Here is a 20,670-nt window from a genome sequence, read left to right on the forward strand (position 1 = left end):
GAGAATATTTATGGGTGCAAGTATTTGCAGGAGCAGGCTCTCAAACTGGTGTTCATATTTCTAATCGGTTTCCATTGGGTTATCCAAACCCCAAGGGCTAGTTGTTTATATACAAGGTACTTTTATAGATTACTTCACAAATTAATATTCTATTTGAGGCCAACAAATAGAAACCATTAAAAAAAGTTTACGTTGTTGATACCTGGAGATGTGGTCAACTTTTTATCTGTAACGACTGCAGTAGCTGTCTCAATGTTTGAGGCATCTGTCACTTTCTGTTGGTTCCCTGCAATTTTCTTTATGAAAAAACAATTTTGGTACTTTATTCAAAGAAAACATCAATCAAGAATTACAATGGTTGTGGAACTGCTGAGAACACAGATATGTTATAATTTAACTCAGTTCACTACTTTTTGAAGAAGTGGATAACTGTACACCATCCACCGCTTTTGTTTAAAGAAAAACACAAAAGCCAGCTAATATATTTCTCTGGCTTTATATCATCTCCTGGAAATGGAGTCATCAAAGTTGCTGGTGTCAAGGTGAAATAAGATTCAAAAATCTACACTTTATACTATCTCCACTGCATCTTTGCCACTGACCCTAAAATATGATCAGTTTACTGCTTTTATAATGCCGTATTTTATAATAATTTTCTTGCAAAAACAGTAATTATAAAAAATATTTTACAAAATAGATTATGGAAATCTCCACAGAGTATCTGCTAAACTTTAAACATTTAAATTTAATATTCCAATTTAAACTGGAATCTATGTTATGAATTGGGACAGATATAGAATAATAAAGACACATCTTGGATACTATAGTTCCTTTTTTTTTAAGCTAACATTTGAGCTGGGTGTCAGATATACACGACATACACATGACATAGCATACCCCAAGACACAGGCAGGGGACCAGACATTGGCCAACAGACATTATGGGATGATACCTCATTCCCTATTGACCTTCAGGATGATACAGGAAATAGCAGATATGAATCAGGTAGCTTCTGCAATATCGATAGATCGATATAGATAAAATAAGCAACCAGGCACGCACATAAAAGAGGTGCAGATGCACAGTTCTGCTGCTGCATGAAACCCCTTTACCCATCTCTGTACACAGTCTTTCTCCCAAGTGTTCTCACCCTCTCTGCAGGGGAGATGAGTGAAGGAATGAAAATGCAATGCCACGGTTTCCTCTCTTTCACAGTTGGAGAGAGAAGATTCCTCAGCAAAAGAATGGTATGCCTTGAAGATAATCCAGTTTATAACATCACACAAACTCAATAAGCTTTCAACATATACCAAATACTAGGATACTATGTTTGGTTTCGACAGCTTATATCCAACATCATAGATATAAATTGGCTCTACTATAGAAAGTATTATATTCATTGACCATTCCTCACACAATGTTCTGATTCTTGTTTAAATGCATTGTTCTTTGCTACAACAAATTTTAAACAAACATTGAAAAGTCACAAAGAGCAAATGGATTCTCCAATGCTACTTACTGTCTGGTCTACAAGTTTATTCACTTGTTTTTGGAGCTTTTGGCATTCCTTGAACTTTTCTCGATAATGGTCAGCAGCCATCTGCAGTCGAAGCTTCAGATCCTCAACCTCTCTGCGCAGTTCCTGCTCTACTGTGTTCGACATTTCCTTTTTAAAAAAATTAAAAAATAAATATCAGAAAATATATTCTCTTTTGTTCAAATCAATGCTATAGAACCTTTTTCAGGCAGTGGTAATGAAGACAAAGATTTGATTTTTGGGGGGAAAGATGGGGGATAATTCTTTTTCTTGGTTGCAAGAACTCAGGTCCTACAATGAGAGCCACTTTGAGCAGAAGAAGGTGATGGAGTGAGAGGGCATTCATCAGAGACACAAATGTGTCTCTCTGGGTCTGTGAGCTGATCTGCATCCACCACAACATGAGTTTGAGCATTCTAGGGCCTATTCTAATTTATGGCAACTGACTATGGTTCTGAAGGAACTATATACAACTAAGAATTGGCAGAGCAGAACTGTGTTCCATCATGCCCCATATGTCAGTGGGAGAAGTGAAGTGGAGATATACGATTGTTGCAGGAACCAAATAACTCAGCTTTAGCCACTGGGGTAATTCTCACCTGTTCAGCTTTGGCCAAACTTTGGCTCTTTTCTGCAGCCTGAATGGCGCAATGGACCACAGATAATCTGGCCAATTTTTCTGAGAATACTTTTCAAAGATACGTTGTAAAGTAATAAATACCTTTTCAACTCTACCCTCATAATAAAGAATGCTGGGATATTTGAAAATGAAAGAATAAAGTAAATTGCTTTTGCTACATTTTGGAACTGTAGGTGCGCATTCCATGAATTTTCAGGCTGGCACACTATTTTTATAATCCTATCTGTAATAGCCACAAGCCCACTGAAGTCAATGCAAGTCTTTCCATTTGACTTCAATGGGCTTTGGATTAAACAACCTCTGATGGATCATATACCCATTCATGATGGTTTTAAATATATTAATGTATTACTACTTATTAAAAAAGTTTAGCAAACAACCTACTTTGATCCACAAATTCTGAACCGTTTGAGAAAAGGATATATAGTTTTCTTCTAATGAGGAGAGAAACTTTAGCAAGAGAAGAATCCCATCCAGTAGTTCTTATATCTCATTTGCACCAATTTTAGAACAACCTGACCCACAGACATTCAGAAGAGTTAAAAAGAGTCAATTTAAAATAATCCAGATATCATATTGCTGTATTAGTCTGTAAGAATGTCCGAAAAAAATATTCTTAAATATTCCCATACAAACTATTTAAGAATCTTCTTTCTAATCACACCTCCTAATCCATTTACATGCTTTAAATTACAAGTAATATCATCAGTGGTGAGATAGAGGTTTTATTAATTATCCAGAAACAAGTTTTGTTTTCATGATTTTATCAAAACTGAAAACTGCTGTAACTAAACAAGCTCACATCAGGTTTTGTGAACAACATGAATAAATCTCAGAACAAAAAAAGGTCACATTTTACCTGTTCATTTTTCACAAGAGTGACTTTTTTAAGCTCAGCTACAGCATCAGCAAGCTGCTTCTTCAACTTCTCATTTTCCAATCGAGCACTGTGAAGATCTGCCATTGTCTTATCTCGCACATTTACTGTATCACTCAGCTCTTTTGACATTAAGACAGCTTCCTGCTTGCTAGCCTGAATATGATCTTCAGCTTTCCGAAGTTGTTCTTTTAAAATATCTGCATCCTCCTGAAAGAAAAAAATAAAAATAAACTTGTTTGAATATAGTGCTTCCCATTGGCATGGTTATGCTTATGAGATGTGAACATTTCAAATAAAAAGCAAATATCCCTGATAGCTCTAGCAAAGACATTATGAAGTATAATAAGTAAAAGACAGTTACCGTTTCCGTAACTGATGTTCTTCAAGATACGTTGCTCATATCCATTCCATAGTACGTGTGCACGCGCCACATGCACCGGTGCCGGAAGTTTTTTCCCCTCAGCAGTAACCGTAGGGGACTGGCTCTGGCGCCCACATGGCGCAGTGGGAGGGGCACCGCTGGCTCCCCCATCCTCAGTTCCTTCTTGTCGGAAATGCCGAGTAGTGGGGATGGAGGGCGGGCTGGGGAATGGACATGAGCAACACATCTCAAAGAACACCAGTTATGGAAAAGGTAACTGCCTTTTCTTCTGAGTCCTTGCTCATGTCCATTCCATATTAGGTGACTCCAAAGCAGTACCAACGGAGGTGAGTAGAAGTTCACGGACGTGTAAATTGCAACACAGCTCTGCCGACCCCAGCATCATCCCTGGCCTGCTGAGTGATGGCATAATGAGTCGTGAATGTGTGGACAGAGGACTACGCTGCGGCTCTACAGATGTCCAGGATAGGGATGTGCACCAGGAAGGCCGCCGAAGACGCCTGAGCTCTAGTCGAGTGAGCTCCGACAATTGGCGGCAGCGGAACCCCGGCCAGGTTGTAGCAGGTCTTTATGCATGAGCTAATCCAATTGGAAATCCTCTTCGTGGACACTGGAAGGCCCTTCATCTTGCCTACTGTAGCGATGAAGAGCTGAGTTGAGTTACGGAAAGGCTTGGTACGTTCAAAGTAAAACCTTCGGCCATCCAGCACATGAAGACGCCTCTTTACTGGTCTTGTGCGGTTTGGGACAGAACACGGGGAGGAAGATGTCCCAGTTCATATGGAAGATGGATACCACCTTCGGCAGGAAGGCTGAGTGGGGCCGCAGCTGAACCTTGTCTTTGTAGAAGACCATGTACGGCGGTTCTGAGGTCAAGGCTTTAATTTCAGAGACCCATCTCGCTGACGTCACCGCCACCAGAAATGCGACCTTCCATGACAGGTGGGAAAGGGAGCAGGAACCAAGCAGCTCAAAGGGCAGGCCAGTGAGCCTAGAGAGGACCAAGTTAAGATCCCACTGCAGGACAGGAGCCCATACCTGCGGGAAGAGTCTCTTGAGCCCTCTCAAGAATCTGACTGTCATATCATGGGAAAACACCTTCTGTCCTAGGCTTGGCGGGTGAAAAGCGGAGATGGCTGCGAGATGCACTCTAATGGAAGAGTGTGCCAGGCCCTAGTTCCTCAAATGGTAGTCCAGGACAGCCTGTTTGGAAGAATGCGAGGGAGAGATGCCACGTTCAGATGCCCAGCGGGAAAACCTCGGCCACTTGGCCAGGTAAGTCAGTCTAGTTGAGGGCTTCCTACTCCCCAGGAGAACCTATTGAACCTCTTCCAAACAGGTCTGCTCCTCCGGGTTCAGCCACACAGCATCAACACTGAGCAGTGGAGGGAATCGAGGTTGGGGTGTAAGAGCCAACTGTGGTCCTGTGACAGCAGGTCCGGTCACTTGGGCAGAGGCCGCTGACAGGCTCATGAGCATGCCAAACCAGTGCTGGCGAGGCCATGCCGGGGCAATCATGACAACTTGTGCCTTGTCTCTCTTGATCTTTGCCAGGTCCCTGCTGATGAGTAGAATCAGAAGGAATGCGTACAGCAGGCTCCCTGACCACGACAGGAGGAAGGCATCGGAGAGGAAGCCCTTGCTCAGGCCTTGCCAAGAACAAAACTAGTGGCACTTCCTGTTTGGTCTGGTAGCGAACAGGTCAACTTGGGGAGTTCCCCACCTTTGGAAGATCATGAAGGCTCCCTCTGGATGGAGAGACCACTCGTGTGGAGAGGAGAAGTCCCTACTGAGCTGGTCCGCCAGCATATTCTTGACGCCGGGAAGGTGACAAGCTTCCAGGTGGATTCGTGGCTGATGCAAAAGTCCCGTAGACAGAGTGCCTCTTGACAGAGAGCCAACAAGCGTATTCCCCCTTGCCTGTTGATGTAGAACATTGAGGCTGTGTTGTCCTTCAGGACTCATACCACTTTGCCCGACAGGTGCGGCAGGAAGACTCCACACCCCAGCTGGACTGCTCTGAGTTCTTTGACGTTCCTGTGTAACTTCACCTCATCCAGGGACCACATCCCGTGTCTGGAGGTCGCCGAGATGCACACCCCAGCCGTGGTCCGAGTGTCCGACACCAACTCAATGGAGTGAGGGGGGTTATCGAACAGAAACCGCTCCAGGACTGAACTGGGGTCGGTCCACCATCGCAGCGAGGTCAGTATCGCCTGGGGAATGGTAACGATCTTTTCTAGGGAGTCCCGGGACTGGGAATAGACCATCGCCAGCCATTGTTGCAGGGGCCGCATCTAGAGCCTGGCATGGTGGACAACATAAATGCACGCTGCCATGTGACCCAGCAGGTGCAGACTCTGGCTGTAGTCAGAGGGAACATGGAGACTTCCACGATGAGGTTCGTCAATGTGCGGAACCTTTCCAGCAGCAGGACCACTCTGGCGCAGGTCAAGTCAAGGACCACTCCGATGAACTCTATCCTCTGCACCAGCACTAACCATATACAACTATATTGCAGGATTTCAAAGTTCGCAAGAACAGAGAATGAAACAATGCTAGCTGAAGCAGATAGTCCAGCACAGATATGGCAGCAAGGAGGAACTGAGGGTGGGGGGAGATGGCGGTGCCCCTTATACCGCGCCATGTGGGTGCCACTGCCAGTCCCCTATGGATACTGCTAAGGAAAAATCTTCCAGCACCGCTGCATGTGGCGAGCACACATACCTAATATGGAATGGACATGAACAAGCACTCAAAGAAGAACTGACTTGTACACGCGCGCCTCCTATTTTTTCCCTTATTTGATTGACTCAAAATTGTGTACAATCATTTATCATTAAAATGAGTTAAAAGTATACTATAGATGAACAATCTGTTTCAAAATAGAAGTGTCAATAAATAATATTTTTACTTACTACTTTGCACACTACCTTTTTATTGCATTTCAAGCTTACATTTTAAACACAATTAACATAACTTTAAAAACGTATTTTGTACTCTATTACCATTACAACAGTTTTGATAAGCAGAAACAGCTATCTACAGTTTCACAAACAGAATTCACTTGTATGGTAGAGGAGACTTTACATAAAAGTACTGGATGACATCCTCTCTCTTGCTCGGGCCCTGTACACCATGAAAAGGCTGGGAGTGGTGAAGAGGTGCCCTAAAAGCCCCATATCTGGCCAAAAGGAGGATTATTTTGGTGCAGGCACTGGGAAAGATAGAGCTGTAAGGGTATCTTCCAAGGACCTGCTTCACCAGCCCTGGCATCGGAAGCATGCCGGGATGGGACTACAGCAGGACAGGGACAGAGTCACCACACACAGTGCTGCAAAGATTCCAGGCAGCACTGCATACCACAGGGCAGCTCCAGGAGGTTGATGTAATTTAGACAAGCACATGCCCTTTGACTGTGTTCTGGGTTGCACCCAATGTGTTTCATTATTTCAGATACTGGAATTTATTCATAATTACATTCACCAAAGGTTAGAGTAGCCTAATAGTCTCAAGTTTGTCCTTTTGGGGGGGAAAAATTACGTGACATTGAAAGTAACAGATTAGGTTGGATACTAAATACAATTCAAGGAAATGTATGTATAAAAACCACCCAGCATAAAAATATTTCAGTGGTAAATCTTTAGTTGCTGAAAAGAGTACCACTGAGTAGACCAGGGATGGGCAAACTTTTTGGCCCGAGGGCCACATCTGAGTGGGGAAATTGCATGCAGGGCCATGAATGTAGGGCTGGGACAGGGGGTTGGGGTGTGGGAGGGAGTGCAGGAAAGGGCTCAGGGCAAGGGGTTGGGGCAGAGGAAGAGTGTGGGGTGCATGAGGGGGCTCAGGGCAGGGGGTTGGGGTGCAGGAGGGGTTCAGGGTGCGGGCTCTGGCCCAGTGCTTACCTTGAGTGGCTCCCGGGTGGCAGCGGCTCACAGCGGGGCTAAGGCAGGCTCCCCGTTCCAAGCCAATGGGAGCTGCAGGGGGAGGTACCCGCAGGCAAGGGCAGTGTGTGGAGGAGCCCTCAGCGCCCCCCCAAGGGACATGGTGCCAGTCGCTTCCGGGAGTGGTGCGGGGCCCGCAGCACCACAGGGGTGGCAATCCCGCGGGCTGGATCCAAAGCCCCGATGGGCCGGATCCGGCCTGCAGGCCGTAGTTTGTCCACCCCTGGAGTAGACTGCTGAGGTGTGGGAATAGTAAGTGAGGCATGCTTAGGAAGATGTCGAGAGGCAGCTGTTGAAGACAGTTTGGGCACACTTCAAAATGGCTACCACTACATGATGTTGGCCATTGAAGTATCCAAAACCAGATTTATTTATTTTTTTTAAATAAAAGCTGGAGTGGAATCTTACAAAGACAATTTTATTTTTTTAAATCATATACCTAGTTTGAATGTTTTTAGAAAGTTTACATTGTGCATATGAGCTTTTCATTCATACACTAGTAAATAGGGTATAATTCCATCATTACAGAATAAACTAGTGTCCAAAAGCCCCAACCAAGACTGGGGCTTCATTGTACTAGATATTCTAGAACCACATGATCACTGCTTCTTTACCCTTGTGGTACTAGGTCATATTAATCAGTTACATCTCTGCAAATCTGTGGGATTTAGTAACACATAATAAAGAAATGTTAGGGACCCCCTCAAGAAATGGCAGTAAGTGCTCAGCAAGTTTAACAAATGAATATAGATACTGTTTTATCCATTTCTGGAACAAACCCTTCTGAGGTAAAACACAGTAGCTGTTTTATCAATATATTCAGCAGCAAAACCATAAAGCAGTCAAAAGAAGGACATGAGAAATACCGTATCTAGTCTAAACGGCAGACAACATTCTTTCCTCTTTCTTCTCTTGCTATTTCCCTTATCAGTAGCACTACTTTCACACTTCCATTGAATACCATTCCCACAATCCTTGATACTAGATTGCAAGTTTCTGTTCTTTCAAGATCTTGATGACTTCTTCAAAGAGAAGACTAACAAGACCAGTTGATTTGCCTTCCTTGTCATATACTGCCCAAAATCCTCTCTATTGTGATTCCTACCTTTTCCACCCTGCTCTCAAGGTTAATTCTTCCTGAAAAAGTCTTGGAGCCAATTCTCTGCTCTCATCCTCCTTGAGCTTTTTGCTGACCTTGTCCTCCCCTTGGTTTTCATGTCACTGTTAAATCTTGTCAATGCATTATACTAATTGTTCTTTCAACATCTCTTTTGGTGGCTCCTCTTCCTCTCCCTCCACCTCACTCCATAAAGTGAAGTCCTAACAGGGCTACAACCTTGGCTCCCTTCTCTTCTGGTATTTTTAACCTACTGACATGACAACTACCATCTCTGTGCTGACAACTCACAAATTAACTCTCCATGCCTGTGTTCCTCCATCTCCCCCTTCATTTTAGCCTGTCTCAGATATCTTCCCCCCCCCAGATATTTTTCCATCAACTCAAACTTAGCATGGCTAAAACTGAACTTATTTTGTTCCTAAACCCTCTCCCACTTTCTCATTTCTCTGTCTTTATTGAAAACTCCTCTATCCTCCCTGAAATTCAGGCATATATCCTGGAGGTGACCATCAACTCCTCCCGCTCCTTTGCCAAACACATATAACCATAAATTAAAAACAATTTCAGATTGTGAAGTGTATTTTCAAATTGGGCCAATTATATGAGTACCGCTTACCTTGTTTGAGGAGGAAAGCAAGAAAGCTCTCTTCAGGTTTTCTTTTTCAGCTATACATAGCTGTAACTTGCCAACCTCCTCTTTATAATGGGATATCATATTTTCTTTGTTCACATCCAAATTCTTTAATGTATGAACCTCTTTTACTAGCTTGGTGGTTTCTATTTCTGTATTCTTCAGGTGTATCTGTAATGATGCTCAAAAGTGTCAAACTCATTTTTTCCAATTAAATCACAGGAATCAGTCACATTATAAAGACTATTGTGTACCTCAAATCAAAGAATAACTTCTCACCTGTTCATTTAAACATTTTCTAAGTCCTCCTATATCAGGCTTGACTATCAGTTTCCAGCAGATAGAGATACTAATCAAACACATGATAATGTCACTATCCTTATATTAGAAGCTTTCTGACTGCTGCTTTCCAGCTGTACCATCCAACACCAGCTTTACTATACTACTTAGCCTTGTTCTAAGAATAGGGCAAGCATAACAATTCTGAAAACTCTAACACAGTGGCTCTCAACCTTTCCAGACTACTGTACCCCTTTCAGGAACCTGTACCCCCTTTCACCTCACTTAAAAACTACTTGGTCACAAAATCAGACATAAGAATACACAAATGTCACAACACACTATGAAAAATTGCTTACTTCCTCATTTCTACCATATAATTATAAAATAAATCGATTAGAATACATATATTGTACTTACTTTTCAGTGTATAATATATAAAGCCATAAAAACAAGTTATTGTCTGTATGAAAGTTCAGTTTATACCAACTTTCCTAGTGCTTTTTATGTAGCCTATTTTAAAACTAGGCAAATATCTAAATGAGTTGACATACCCACTGGAAGACCTCAGCCTACCCCCAGGAGTACGCATACCCCTGGTTGAGAACCACTGGGCTAACACTTTCCTGATGGGGATGGGATGTCTAGACGGGTATAAAATGATTTGGGGGAAATTACAGAGAGGCGTTACTCTTCTAACAACATCCTCTTATACCAGTCAAATGGGACTGCAACAGCAGTACCCAGTACCAGAGACAATGGGTGGGACTACCTGGAAAGAGCAGTCAGTTACAACCAAGTAATATTTGAAGATGCCACCATACCTAATATGTAATAGCTAGTAAATAAGTGTTACATATCCCAAGCATGTGCCCAATGCAGGTCTAGAAGTCTCCCATTTGCTCTGTCCACTCACAAGGAAAACACTGTGGTTATGGAATGCGCCTTGATGTTTACAGGAGACTTAGGGACTACGCTTTTCCAGTATTGTCTCTAATACAAAGAGCTGCTCCTTGGATGCAGACATGCTTTCAGGCACACCCTATTTTTTTTTTTTTAAAGCTATATAGATAACCTAAAGATGTTAATGTTCTAACATCTCATCCAGACAACTGCTTCTAAGAGGAGAAGATAAAGAACAATAGCCTTAAGTAAGCCCTAGTTCAGAGGTGGGCAAACGATGGCCCGCAGGACTGTCCTGCCCGGCCCCCGATCTCCTGGCCTGGGAGGCTTGCCCCCGGCCCCTCCCCTGCTGTTCCCCCTCCCCCGCAGCCTCAGCTCGCTCAGCCGCCGGCGCAATGCTCTGGGCAGCGGGGCTGTGACCACCTGGGGCAGCGCAGTGGTAGAGCCCGGCCTGACCCGGTGCTCTCTGCTGCGTGGTGGCAGCGGCAGCAGCCGAGCGGCGCAGCTATAGCACCGCCAGCCACCGGTGTTCCAGGCAGCGCGGTAAGGGGGCAGGGAGCCGGGGGGGGGGGTTGGATAGAGGGCAGGGGAGTTCGGGGTGGTGGTCGGGGGCGGGGGTGTGGATGGTGATCGGGGGGAACAGGGGATTGAATGGGGGCAGGGGTCCCGGGGGGCAGTCAGGAAGGAAGGGGGGTTGGATGGGGCGGCAGGGGTTCCAGGGGCAGTCAGGGGACAGGGAGAAGGGGTGGTTGGATGGGGAAAGGGTCCTGGGGGCGGGAGAGGGATGTCAGGAATGAGAGGAGGGGTTGGATGGGGCGGCGGGAGTCCGGGGGCACTCAGGGGACAGGGAGCGGGGTGTGTGTGGATGGGGCAGGGCTCCCAGAGGGGCCATCAAGGAACAGGGGGGGTTGGATGGGTCAGGAGTGGGGTGGGGGGGCAAGATAGGAGGTGGGGGCCGGGCCACGACCCCTTCCCCTAACCGGCCCTCCATACAATTTACAAAACCTGATGCGGCCCTCAGGCCAAAACGTTTGCCCGCCCCTGCCCTAGTACAAGCTAGTAGAGACATTTCTGAAGCACCACTGATTCTTGTACCTACCTTCTCAAATCCATTTGTCTGAGGTAGTACCTTAGATTGATATAAAAAGAAATATATATTTCATTGTAACCAGGGTGGCTCCAGAAGCTCACTTTGACTAGTTAGGAGGGTTTGGAATTTTACCATTGAAGCCTTGTCTACAACAGAAAGGGTTTACAAGTATAGCTACACTGGCTAAATCACCTAGTGGAGATGCAATTTGTACTAGCAAAAAGAGTTCAATCATTGGGTCTCCATTGATACAGTATGCCTCTAGAGACCCTTCCAAATCTTGTGCCAAATTCTGATGTTTTTCCCATCCATTTTTATGTAAGAGTATTCAGTTTATCACATCTCTCTCTAAAATGTCATTAGTCTTATTCTAAGTCATCTAGCTTAAGGACATGCAGCTGGAAAGAATATGTTACCTTGTAAAGTTCCTTCTCGTCCTTTTCAGTCTTTAACTGACATTCAAGTTGTTCTTTCTCAAAGACGACTTTCTTCAATTTGTCTTTCAGACTAGGGAATGGATTGATTGATATTAATATAGTAATTCATTCAAATGTTACATTTCTTCTCAATTTATATGACTGCATAAACAAACACTAAAATAAAACAAGTCTGGCAAGAAGATGGCCAAATACCTGTCTAACTCAGTTTCTTTTGCAATAGCTTTCTGAGTGACAGTCATGATATCTTCTTCAAGTTGGAGAACTTTCGAAGTAGTCTCATCATACTTTTTCTTCAGTTCTTCATTTTCAATTTTAAGAGTTTCTGATGCTTGAAGATTAGCCTTTTAAAATATATATATACACATACATAGATATAATTTATTATAAGAAATACATTTAGAAACACATTTTCAAATAGTTTAGAGGGCCAATTTCTATACTTTTAACGCTGACTACTCAAAACATCTTCCTTATTACACTCATTAATGCATTTTTAAAATATAATTTTCCCCTTTAAAACAAAACACACTATTTATTATAAATTCTAAACTAACTAAATTGTGCATACATACAACCTACTTTCATACTGTAGCACACTTGTTCAACTAAAGAAGCATGGGATGTAAATCAATTGTTTTTTCGTCATGTTACATCTTTCCAGTTCTCAGTATTTTAAAAAAAGCAATACTTATGTCTCTAAAATGGAAACATACTTGCAAAAAGAAAATTCAGTTTTAAGATTTAATGCAAATTGGGGTCTTGAGGATGATACCTGTCTTCATATAAGTGTAACTAACCAACTCACCAGAAGGGAGAGAAATTGTATTGGGTTCTCTCACTGAATATACTTTTAACTACATATAACAGGATGAAACAGAAAGGACTTAAAGACGTAATATCACACCGTAGAATAGACTGTACTAACACAGAGATGGGCTGGATGTTCTAATTTCTTACGTCTCTAATGTTGTATCTTTTCATATAAATGTATATATTTATAAGCCTGTTGCCAACTACATACAGAAAATAGGTGTATTTACTTAACACATATATATAAATCCACACAAGGGATTAAGGATTAAGCAGAGATTGAAAAGGGGGAAAAAAGTAAACAATTTTTACAGATACAAAACTGTATCTGCATCCGATCCACAAAAATTGTCTGCGGATATCGGCAGATTTGCAGGGCTCTACTTACCGTGGCCACGGTGAGGCTCCGAGCCCCACCCCCCCGAAGCCCAGTTGCGGAGTGCCACGCTGACAGCTGTGGGGAGCCCACACCGAGTCACAGACCCTCCACCTGTCCTCGGCTGGGAGGGGACACCGCCGGGGACTGCTCTCAGCCCCCCCGCACGCAGCTCCACAGTGGCCTGGCAGGGGAGGGGTGACCTGTGGAGCTGCCTGGGCCCCCCACCCAGGGCAGGTGGAGGGTCCGCCGCGGCTCCCCAGAGCTGTCCATCTGGCTCTTACCGTGGCCGGGCTATGACTCCGAGCCCCATCTCACCCACCCTGGCTGGGTCGGGGAGAGCAACGCTGGCAGCTGTGCGGAGCCTAGGTCCCTCCACCTGCCCTGGGCAGAAGGCCTGGGGGGCAGGGACATGGGCCGGGGCCTGCTTGGCCTCCCCACCCAGGGTAGGTGGAGGAACCCAGGCTCCCCACAGCTGCCAGCATGGGTCTCCCCGACCCAGCTCCGGCGGAGGGGCTCGGAGCCGCAGCCCGGCCACTGTGTTCTACCTCTTTACAATCATTACCAGTAATAAAGATTCTGGAAACTAAGTTAGCTGGCAATGCTGTTTATGATGCCTATGGCTAAAGAGAATCCAGCTCATTCTCCCATGACTGTCAGTTCTAAGATGTTGTCAGTAGTAAAACTATGTTTTTGTCAGTCAAGCAAGCAGATACAACTTTGGAAGACATCTAAAATAATTCCTTATCATACTTAAAACATATTTTAAAAAAGATATTTGCACCTGCAAATCCAAAAAACCCAGGATTTATCATAAAAACTAAAACATAACCTCACTTGTATCAACAACCACTACAATTATAATTTCAATTTCTAAGAAAATACAGAAGTGGGAAACAAGTGAATACATCTGAATTAACTATGAAGGCAATGTACATTTGCTTTCAACAAAATCTCAAAACGTTTATATTGTGCATAAATCTCAGATATTTAAAAAACAGATTTAAGGCTTAATCCTGCAAACACTCATGTGAAGTAACATTGTTCACATAATTAGCTCCACTAGCTTCAATGGGATTACTCAAATGTGTAATGTTTGCAGGAAGGAGTCTATGGACACTACTATAAAGTACACACAAAAAAGCCCCATATTGATTTTGTAGTACGTTATAGTTTACTTTAGGACACTAATTCTGTCATTTCACAAAAAACTGCCATTTGCTCATGGCTATTCTCATAAATAAATTTGAAATAAAATGCAAGAACTTCATTTATCTATACTACTTAAGAATGTCTGCAAATTAGTCCTTCCACCGAATTAGATCAACAATTTGTCTAAATTAATCAGTTTAAAAAATAAGTAAGGCAAGATCAATTAAAACATTTACAGGTAGTCAAACAGTTTTCTCCTCATAAGAACATTGACAGCACCTAAGGGAGAAATTCCTGGTGCCAAAACAAGTAACTCTAGGGGTTGTTTCATTTTTAAAACCTTTTTTTTTTTTTTTAATTTTAAATAAAGATTTCTACCCACAAAAGGTTCACATTTTAAAAATGTGCAAGTTATCAAAAATCATATAGTTTGGGTAAAAAATTAGCACAGAAAATATTAAAAAATGCTCAATTTTTGTACTTTACGCAGATCCCACTTTACCTGTGGGATCTGATCTGGGCACTTGCAATGCAGACTGAACACACTGCATTAGTAACAAGGTGCTCCCAGTCATTTTCCAACCACTTCTAGTAAACCAGGTAGGGAAGCTAACTCAAATGAATATTTGATATTTGAATACGACTTTTAAATGAATAACGTTATTGTGCAGATCATCGCTGTAGAACCTGGATTTATGCTGATACCCGTTAGAGAAATAAATCAGATTAATATAAAAACCTCCAAACAGCAAAATAAATTTTTAAGACCTGTTGAAAGAACAAATTTATTAAATCAATAAATCTGCCTGTGTTCCAGTTTATATCAGTGTTATATGTACTGAAACGTTTTCCAAAAGTTTACAGGATCAAAGAAAAAGCAGGTTAAAGGAACAGATTCACTGTACACCAAGGTTATACATTTAGCAAGCTACTGTAAGAGTTGTCACCACTGCAATGTTAGAACATTGTTCACTAGTCCTATCTGGCCACGAGAGGGAGACAAATAACTGCTTAAGATTCAGAACGGCAGTATCTTTGCTCTGTACAGTCAACTCAAAATTACAAAAAATCTCTGTCTATGAGATTTTTAGTGGTGGCACAGACTGTCAAAAGGGCAATTCAAATTAAGGCTGACACTTTAACTACAACATGCTCCTTGTGCCCAGGCAGAGCAATATTAAGTCTAAGAATATCAGGCAACCAGATGTAATGGGATAGAGCTTAGCACAACAAAATGGAAAGTTAAATGACAAAAGTTAACGACAGAAAGGCAGATATAATATACCAATAAATACTCCAGGCCAAAATGACACAGTAAAGATGATCTTATCTAAGGACCTGAAGATCTCATACATGGTTACCAGAAGGGCTATCAGGGTTCTTTAGAGCACAGACTTTTCTTTTCCCATGCACGGAAGAATCCCATGCACTGCTACAGATTAGGGACCGAGTGGCTAGGCAGCAGTTCTGCAGAAAAAAAGACATAGGGGTTACAGTGGACGAGAAGCTCACCTCAGTTCCTGGAAAAAATAATGGAGCAGGTCCTCAAGGAATCAATTTTGAAGCACGTAGAGGAGAGGAAAGTGATCAGGAAGATGCTGAGATTGTATGAGTGGTAGGAATGCTTTGCAAGGATCTCTACTGCTCTCAGGTCCAGATTTAGGTGCATTCTGGTTTTCTGAGGCATCCAAGTACCTTGATTACACATCGCCCATGTGCACTTCCCAGACCAAAAGGGAGGCAACTGTAACTACCAACTTGTTGGGTGTGGGGGATAGAAAGGGAACAAGGGCTTTGGAGCTGTGCTCCAGCTCCGCTCCAGCTCTAGGCAAAAACCTGCAGCTCCACTGCTCCGGAGCTACTCTGCGCTCCAGCTCCGGGCTCCACTCCAAAGCCCTGAAGGGAACACCAACAAACTCATGTCCAGGGTCCATCTACCATGTCACCTCATGGTGTTCATGCTGCACTTGCTCAGTGCATATACTGTTTGGTGGCACGCTTCTAAGCAACGGAGGCAGCGTCTGGTGAAAGGCGTCACATAAGAACATGATACCATATGCCCCAAGAGAGTGAGGCACATCTGAACTGATGTTCTAGGGATTTGTGTAACTAGGTCTATCAGAGCACCCATGACGCAAAAATCTTTCCTGGGGATGGGAGTTGGTCTTCACCCTGATCAAATCCAAGGTCACTCTTATAAATTCTATGACCTGCATCAGGCAGGGGTTTCCTTACACCCCGCTGAACTCTCCAATCACCACCCTCCCACCACCACCCCGGGGTCAAACCAAACAAGATGAAGAACATACCAAGAGCCAAGAATATACCAACATGTCATCTGAAGATTCAAATGGTGCATCAACATCCAAACAGCCCAAAGCACAAATACAGCTACCTACTGAAAAAACAGTGTGTCAACAACCTAAATTCAGTTCCAGATGTTTGTCGGTCAAACTTTTCCCATTTATTGAAGTTACAAAAGATGACTAGTGGTGCACTCTTGCAAATAACCTTACGAAGAAGGAAAGCTTCCCACTGCTATAATTGGTAAAACTGGAAGAGCTTGATTTGCCAGACGGATCAGCAAAGCCAATGCTGACAAACTCCATGAAAAGGCTACAAAACACCAAGCCTCTGGACTGTATCAACATTCAGAAAGCCTTATAAACCAGCCACTATCAAAGCCAGTTTTAGAAGTACTTAATGAGGCTTTAAGAATGCTGGAGACTCAACGCAGTTTATTTAAGCAAGAGATACCACACACTACAAGCTGGAGGCCAATGTTAAGTGCACTGTCATTTGTTAACCCTGAAGTCGGATACTGGCTCCGAACAAGACCTGCAAATGCTCACTATATTTCTGCAAGAAACTCAACTGACTGGTTAGAATCAGGCAATTCAACAGTGAAAGACTCAGCAGTTGAAAAATTCAAGAACTCTCTCACCACCTTAAAAAATTTGCATACACGGCTAATGAATACACCCATGCAAATGTGCATCAAGCATTAAGTCATTGCATACATTATCTTAATGTCAGTGGTAGGCCAGTAGATGCATTTCTGTATGTTCAGGTTATAGAAGCCACATCAGCTGCATCTGTGACAACCCACATCTTAGAAGAGTTAAATGCTTGTAAATTGGACACCAAACAGATGGCTGCTTGTGCATTTGATGGAGCTGCAAACTTCTCTGGAAGACATGGTGAATACAAGCTTTGTTCAGAGAAAAGTGTAACCCTAACCTTTTCTATACACACTGCAGAGGTCATCTTAACTTCAGTACCCGAAAAGATAATGGAACAAATAATTAAGGAATCAATTTGCAAACAACTAGAAGATAATAAGGTGATAAGTAACAGTCAGCATGGATTTGTCAAGAACATAGCATGTCAAACCAACCTAATAGCTTTCTTTGACAGGGTAACAAGACTTGTGGATGGGGGAAAGCAGTGGATGTGGTATATCTTGACTTTAGTAAGGCTTTTGATACTGTCTCACATGAGTTTCTCCTAAACAAACCAGAGAAATATAACCTAGATGGAATTACTATAAGGTGAGGGCATAACTGGTTAGGAGACCATTCCCAGAGGTTAGTAATCAGTGGTTCACAGTCAAGCTGGAAGGGCATATCAAGTGGGGTCTCGCAGGGATTGGTCCTGGGTCCAGTTCTGTTCAATATCTTCACCAAAAATTTAGATAATGGCATAGAGAGTACACTTATAAAGTTTGCGGACGATACCAAGCTGGGAGGGGTTGCAAGTGCTTTGGAGGATAGAATTAAAATTCAAAATGATCTGGACAAACTGGAGAAACAGTCTGAAGTAAATAGGATAAAATTCAATAAGGAAAAATGCAAAGTAGGAAGGAACAGTCAGTTGCACACATACAAAATGGGAAATGACTGCCTAGGAAGGAGTACTGCGGAAAGGGATCTGGGGGCAATAAGGGATCACAAGCTAAATATGAGTCAACAGTGTAACACTCACACACACAAAAATAAAAAGGGGGGAGGGCAAATATTCTGGGATGTATTAGCAGGAGTGTTGTAAGCAAGACATGAGAAGTAATTCTTCTGCTCTAGTCTGCGCTGATATGGCCTCAACCGGAGTACTGTGTCCAGTTCTGAGCTCCATATTTCAGGAAAGACGTGAACAAGTTGGAGAAAGTCCAGAGGAGAGCAACAAAAATTATTGAAGGTATAGAAAACATGACCTATGAGGGAAGCTTGAAAGAATTGTGTTTGTTTAGTCTGGAGAAGACTGAAAGGGGACATGATAACAGTTTTCAAGTACATAAAAGGTTGTTACAAGGAGGAGGGAGAAAATTTGTTCTCATTAACCTACGAGGATAAGACAAGAAGTGATGGGCTTAAATTGCAGCAAAGGAGGTTTAGGATGGACATTAGGAAAAATTTCCTAATAGGGTAGTTAAGCACTGGAATAAATTGCCTAGGGAGGTTGTGGAATCTCTGTCATTGGAGGTTTTTAAGAGCAGGTTAGACAATCACCTCAGGGATAGTCTAGATAATACTTAGTCCTGCCATGAGTTCAGGGGACTGAACTAGAAGACATCTCATGCTCCCTGCCAGTCCTACAATTCTATGATCTACTCAACTAGAACTATTACAAGCTGCAGAATCTTCAAAAGACATTTTAAAAGCCATAACTTTAATGTTGAAAAAAAGAGTATAATGAAGACAAGAGTCCAAAAAGACTGACCGTCTTAGGGAAAAAATAGAAGATGCTCTGGGACTGAAGTTCAAATTAGTCCATCCTAGGAAAAACCCGCTGGCTTTCTCATGAGCGATCCTTGGCTATTGTCTTAAAATTACTACAACTGTTATTACTGGCTTTTGAAAAGATCCATCCCATCTTGGTAGATACAAGTAGTAAGGTTGGTGGACTACTTTTGCTACTACATTCAAAGAAGACAATCACCATTCTCTCTCTTGTAAATCTACTGTTGAAACCACTTGGATCATTAAACAATGCCATCCAGGCATTTGCTACAACAGAAGTAGATCTTTGTCCAGTAATAGAAGCTATACATGGATCAGAGAGAGATCCGTCGAAAAGGTACTGGAAGAAGCTAAGACTTCAGTCCAGAAGTTGAATAATGAAGGCACTTATATTGAATCCTTAAGTGCAAGGTCACTCATAAGAGCACTGGTGATAGAAGGGCTTTGGTTTATAGGGCTGTTTATAGCATTTTCTCTTTGAAGCTGGTGTATACATACCTAAAAGCCCTTTCAATAAAAGTGTGAAGACTGGTCTGTCTTCTCATTGAAAAGATTAGCCTAAAAGGCTTAATGATATTTTGGACCTTCCCGGAAAACCCTGCAGAGTACAGCCATGATTCCCATTGCTTTACTATGGCAGTTATCATGGATCTTGATGCCGTACTGGCCTCATCATGTACACCTTGTAATGAGGTTCTGGCCATTAGTTTGCACTTGTCAATAAGGGCTTGATATTGAGCCCTGTCCTCCTAAGGAAACAACTTAGATTAATTCAGGAAATTATATTTGGTGAGAAGGGTCTGACAGTTGGAGATTCTAAACTGAAGAGTAGTAGATGTAAACACCTTCCTCCACATAAGGTCTAAATGCCGGGCCTACTTACCTGTAGGGTGCTCTTTGGATAATGTCGCCCTTTGGATCTTTTCATAGCCATCTGGACCACCAAGGAGTTCGGGGCAGGTTAGGTGAACAAACACTTCGCTCCCTTAGCCAGGACAAAGTACTGCTTTGCCACCCTCTTCAGGGTAGGGGTACAGGTAAATGGTGTGTGCCATACAGCCCTTGCCAGTTACAGTATGGCACTGTAGGGAGCCAGGGTGGCTGCCCTCCGAACCTGAGGGTAAAGGGCCTTTCTCTCAGCCTGAGTGGGCGGGGCCAGCCCAAGCTCGCTCCACCCTCCGGAAGGGGAGGGGTGGAACAGGAAGTATAAAGGGTGGGGCCCTTAGCTCAGTTAGGGCAGCACCAGGGAGGGGGGCAGACGCAGACCGCGGGCTGCTCCCTTCAGACCCTGCTGCCACGCCAGGGGAGGCCTTGGACCCGTGGAAACCTCACCTGGAGGACGGACTGGGGCTGCCAGGACTGCCCGCGGCTGAATACCCAGAGGAACTGGAGGAGCGGGAGTGGGAGCTGGAGCTGCCAGCAGCCAAGGACCAGGAGGAGCTGGAGGAGCCTGAGCCGGAGGGGGAGCTGGAGCTGCCAACAGTGGACTACCCCGATCACACGGAACCAGAGGGATTCGGACGAGCAATCGGGTAGGAAGTAGCCCAGGGACAGAGCTGCAGTGGTGAGTCTGTATCGAGGAAGGACCCCGCTGATCCAGGGGCGGGACCCTCGTCCTGCCACTGTCAGGGCCCTGGGCTGGAACGCAGTGGTGTAGGGTGGGCCTGCGTTCCCCTACCCGGCCGAGCCACGCCGGGACCTTGGCCGGCGCTCCCCTGCCCGAGGGGCGCGCTACTGACCTTTGCCGGCG

General features: G+C 43.7%; 1 protein-coding gene across 1 annotated transcript in view; it reads right to left on the bottom strand.

Annotated features, from left to right (window-relative positions):
* The window catches only part of TAX1BP1 (Tax1 binding protein 1), a 106,971-nt gene that overhangs the window by 36,735 nt on the left and 49,566 nt on the right, over positions 1 to 20,670 (bottom strand). The window contains exons 6-11 of the mRNA XM_024222922.2: positions 12,039 to 12,187; positions 11,823 to 11,913; positions 9,120 to 9,305; positions 3,037 to 3,264; positions 1,520 to 1,666; positions 203 to 296 (exon numbers count right to left, since the gene is read on the bottom strand). Coding sequence (XP_024078690.2) covers positions 203 to 296; positions 1,520 to 1,666; positions 3,037 to 3,264; positions 9,120 to 9,305; positions 11,823 to 11,913; positions 12,039 to 12,187 — 895 coding nt within the window. The remainder of the gene's footprint in view (positions 1 to 202; positions 297 to 1,519; positions 1,667 to 3,036; positions 3,265 to 9,119; positions 9,306 to 11,822; positions 11,914 to 12,038; positions 12,188 to 20,670) is intronic.

The sequence above is a fragment of the Terrapene carolina genome, unplaced genomic scaffold (genome assembly GCF_002925995.2).
Source record: "Terrapene carolina triunguis isolate 2854851 unplaced genomic scaffold, T_m_triunguis-2.0 Scaffold84, whole genome shotgun sequence".
NCBI classification, from domain to species: Eukaryota; Metazoa; Chordata; order Testudines; family Emydidae; genus Terrapene; species Terrapene triunguis.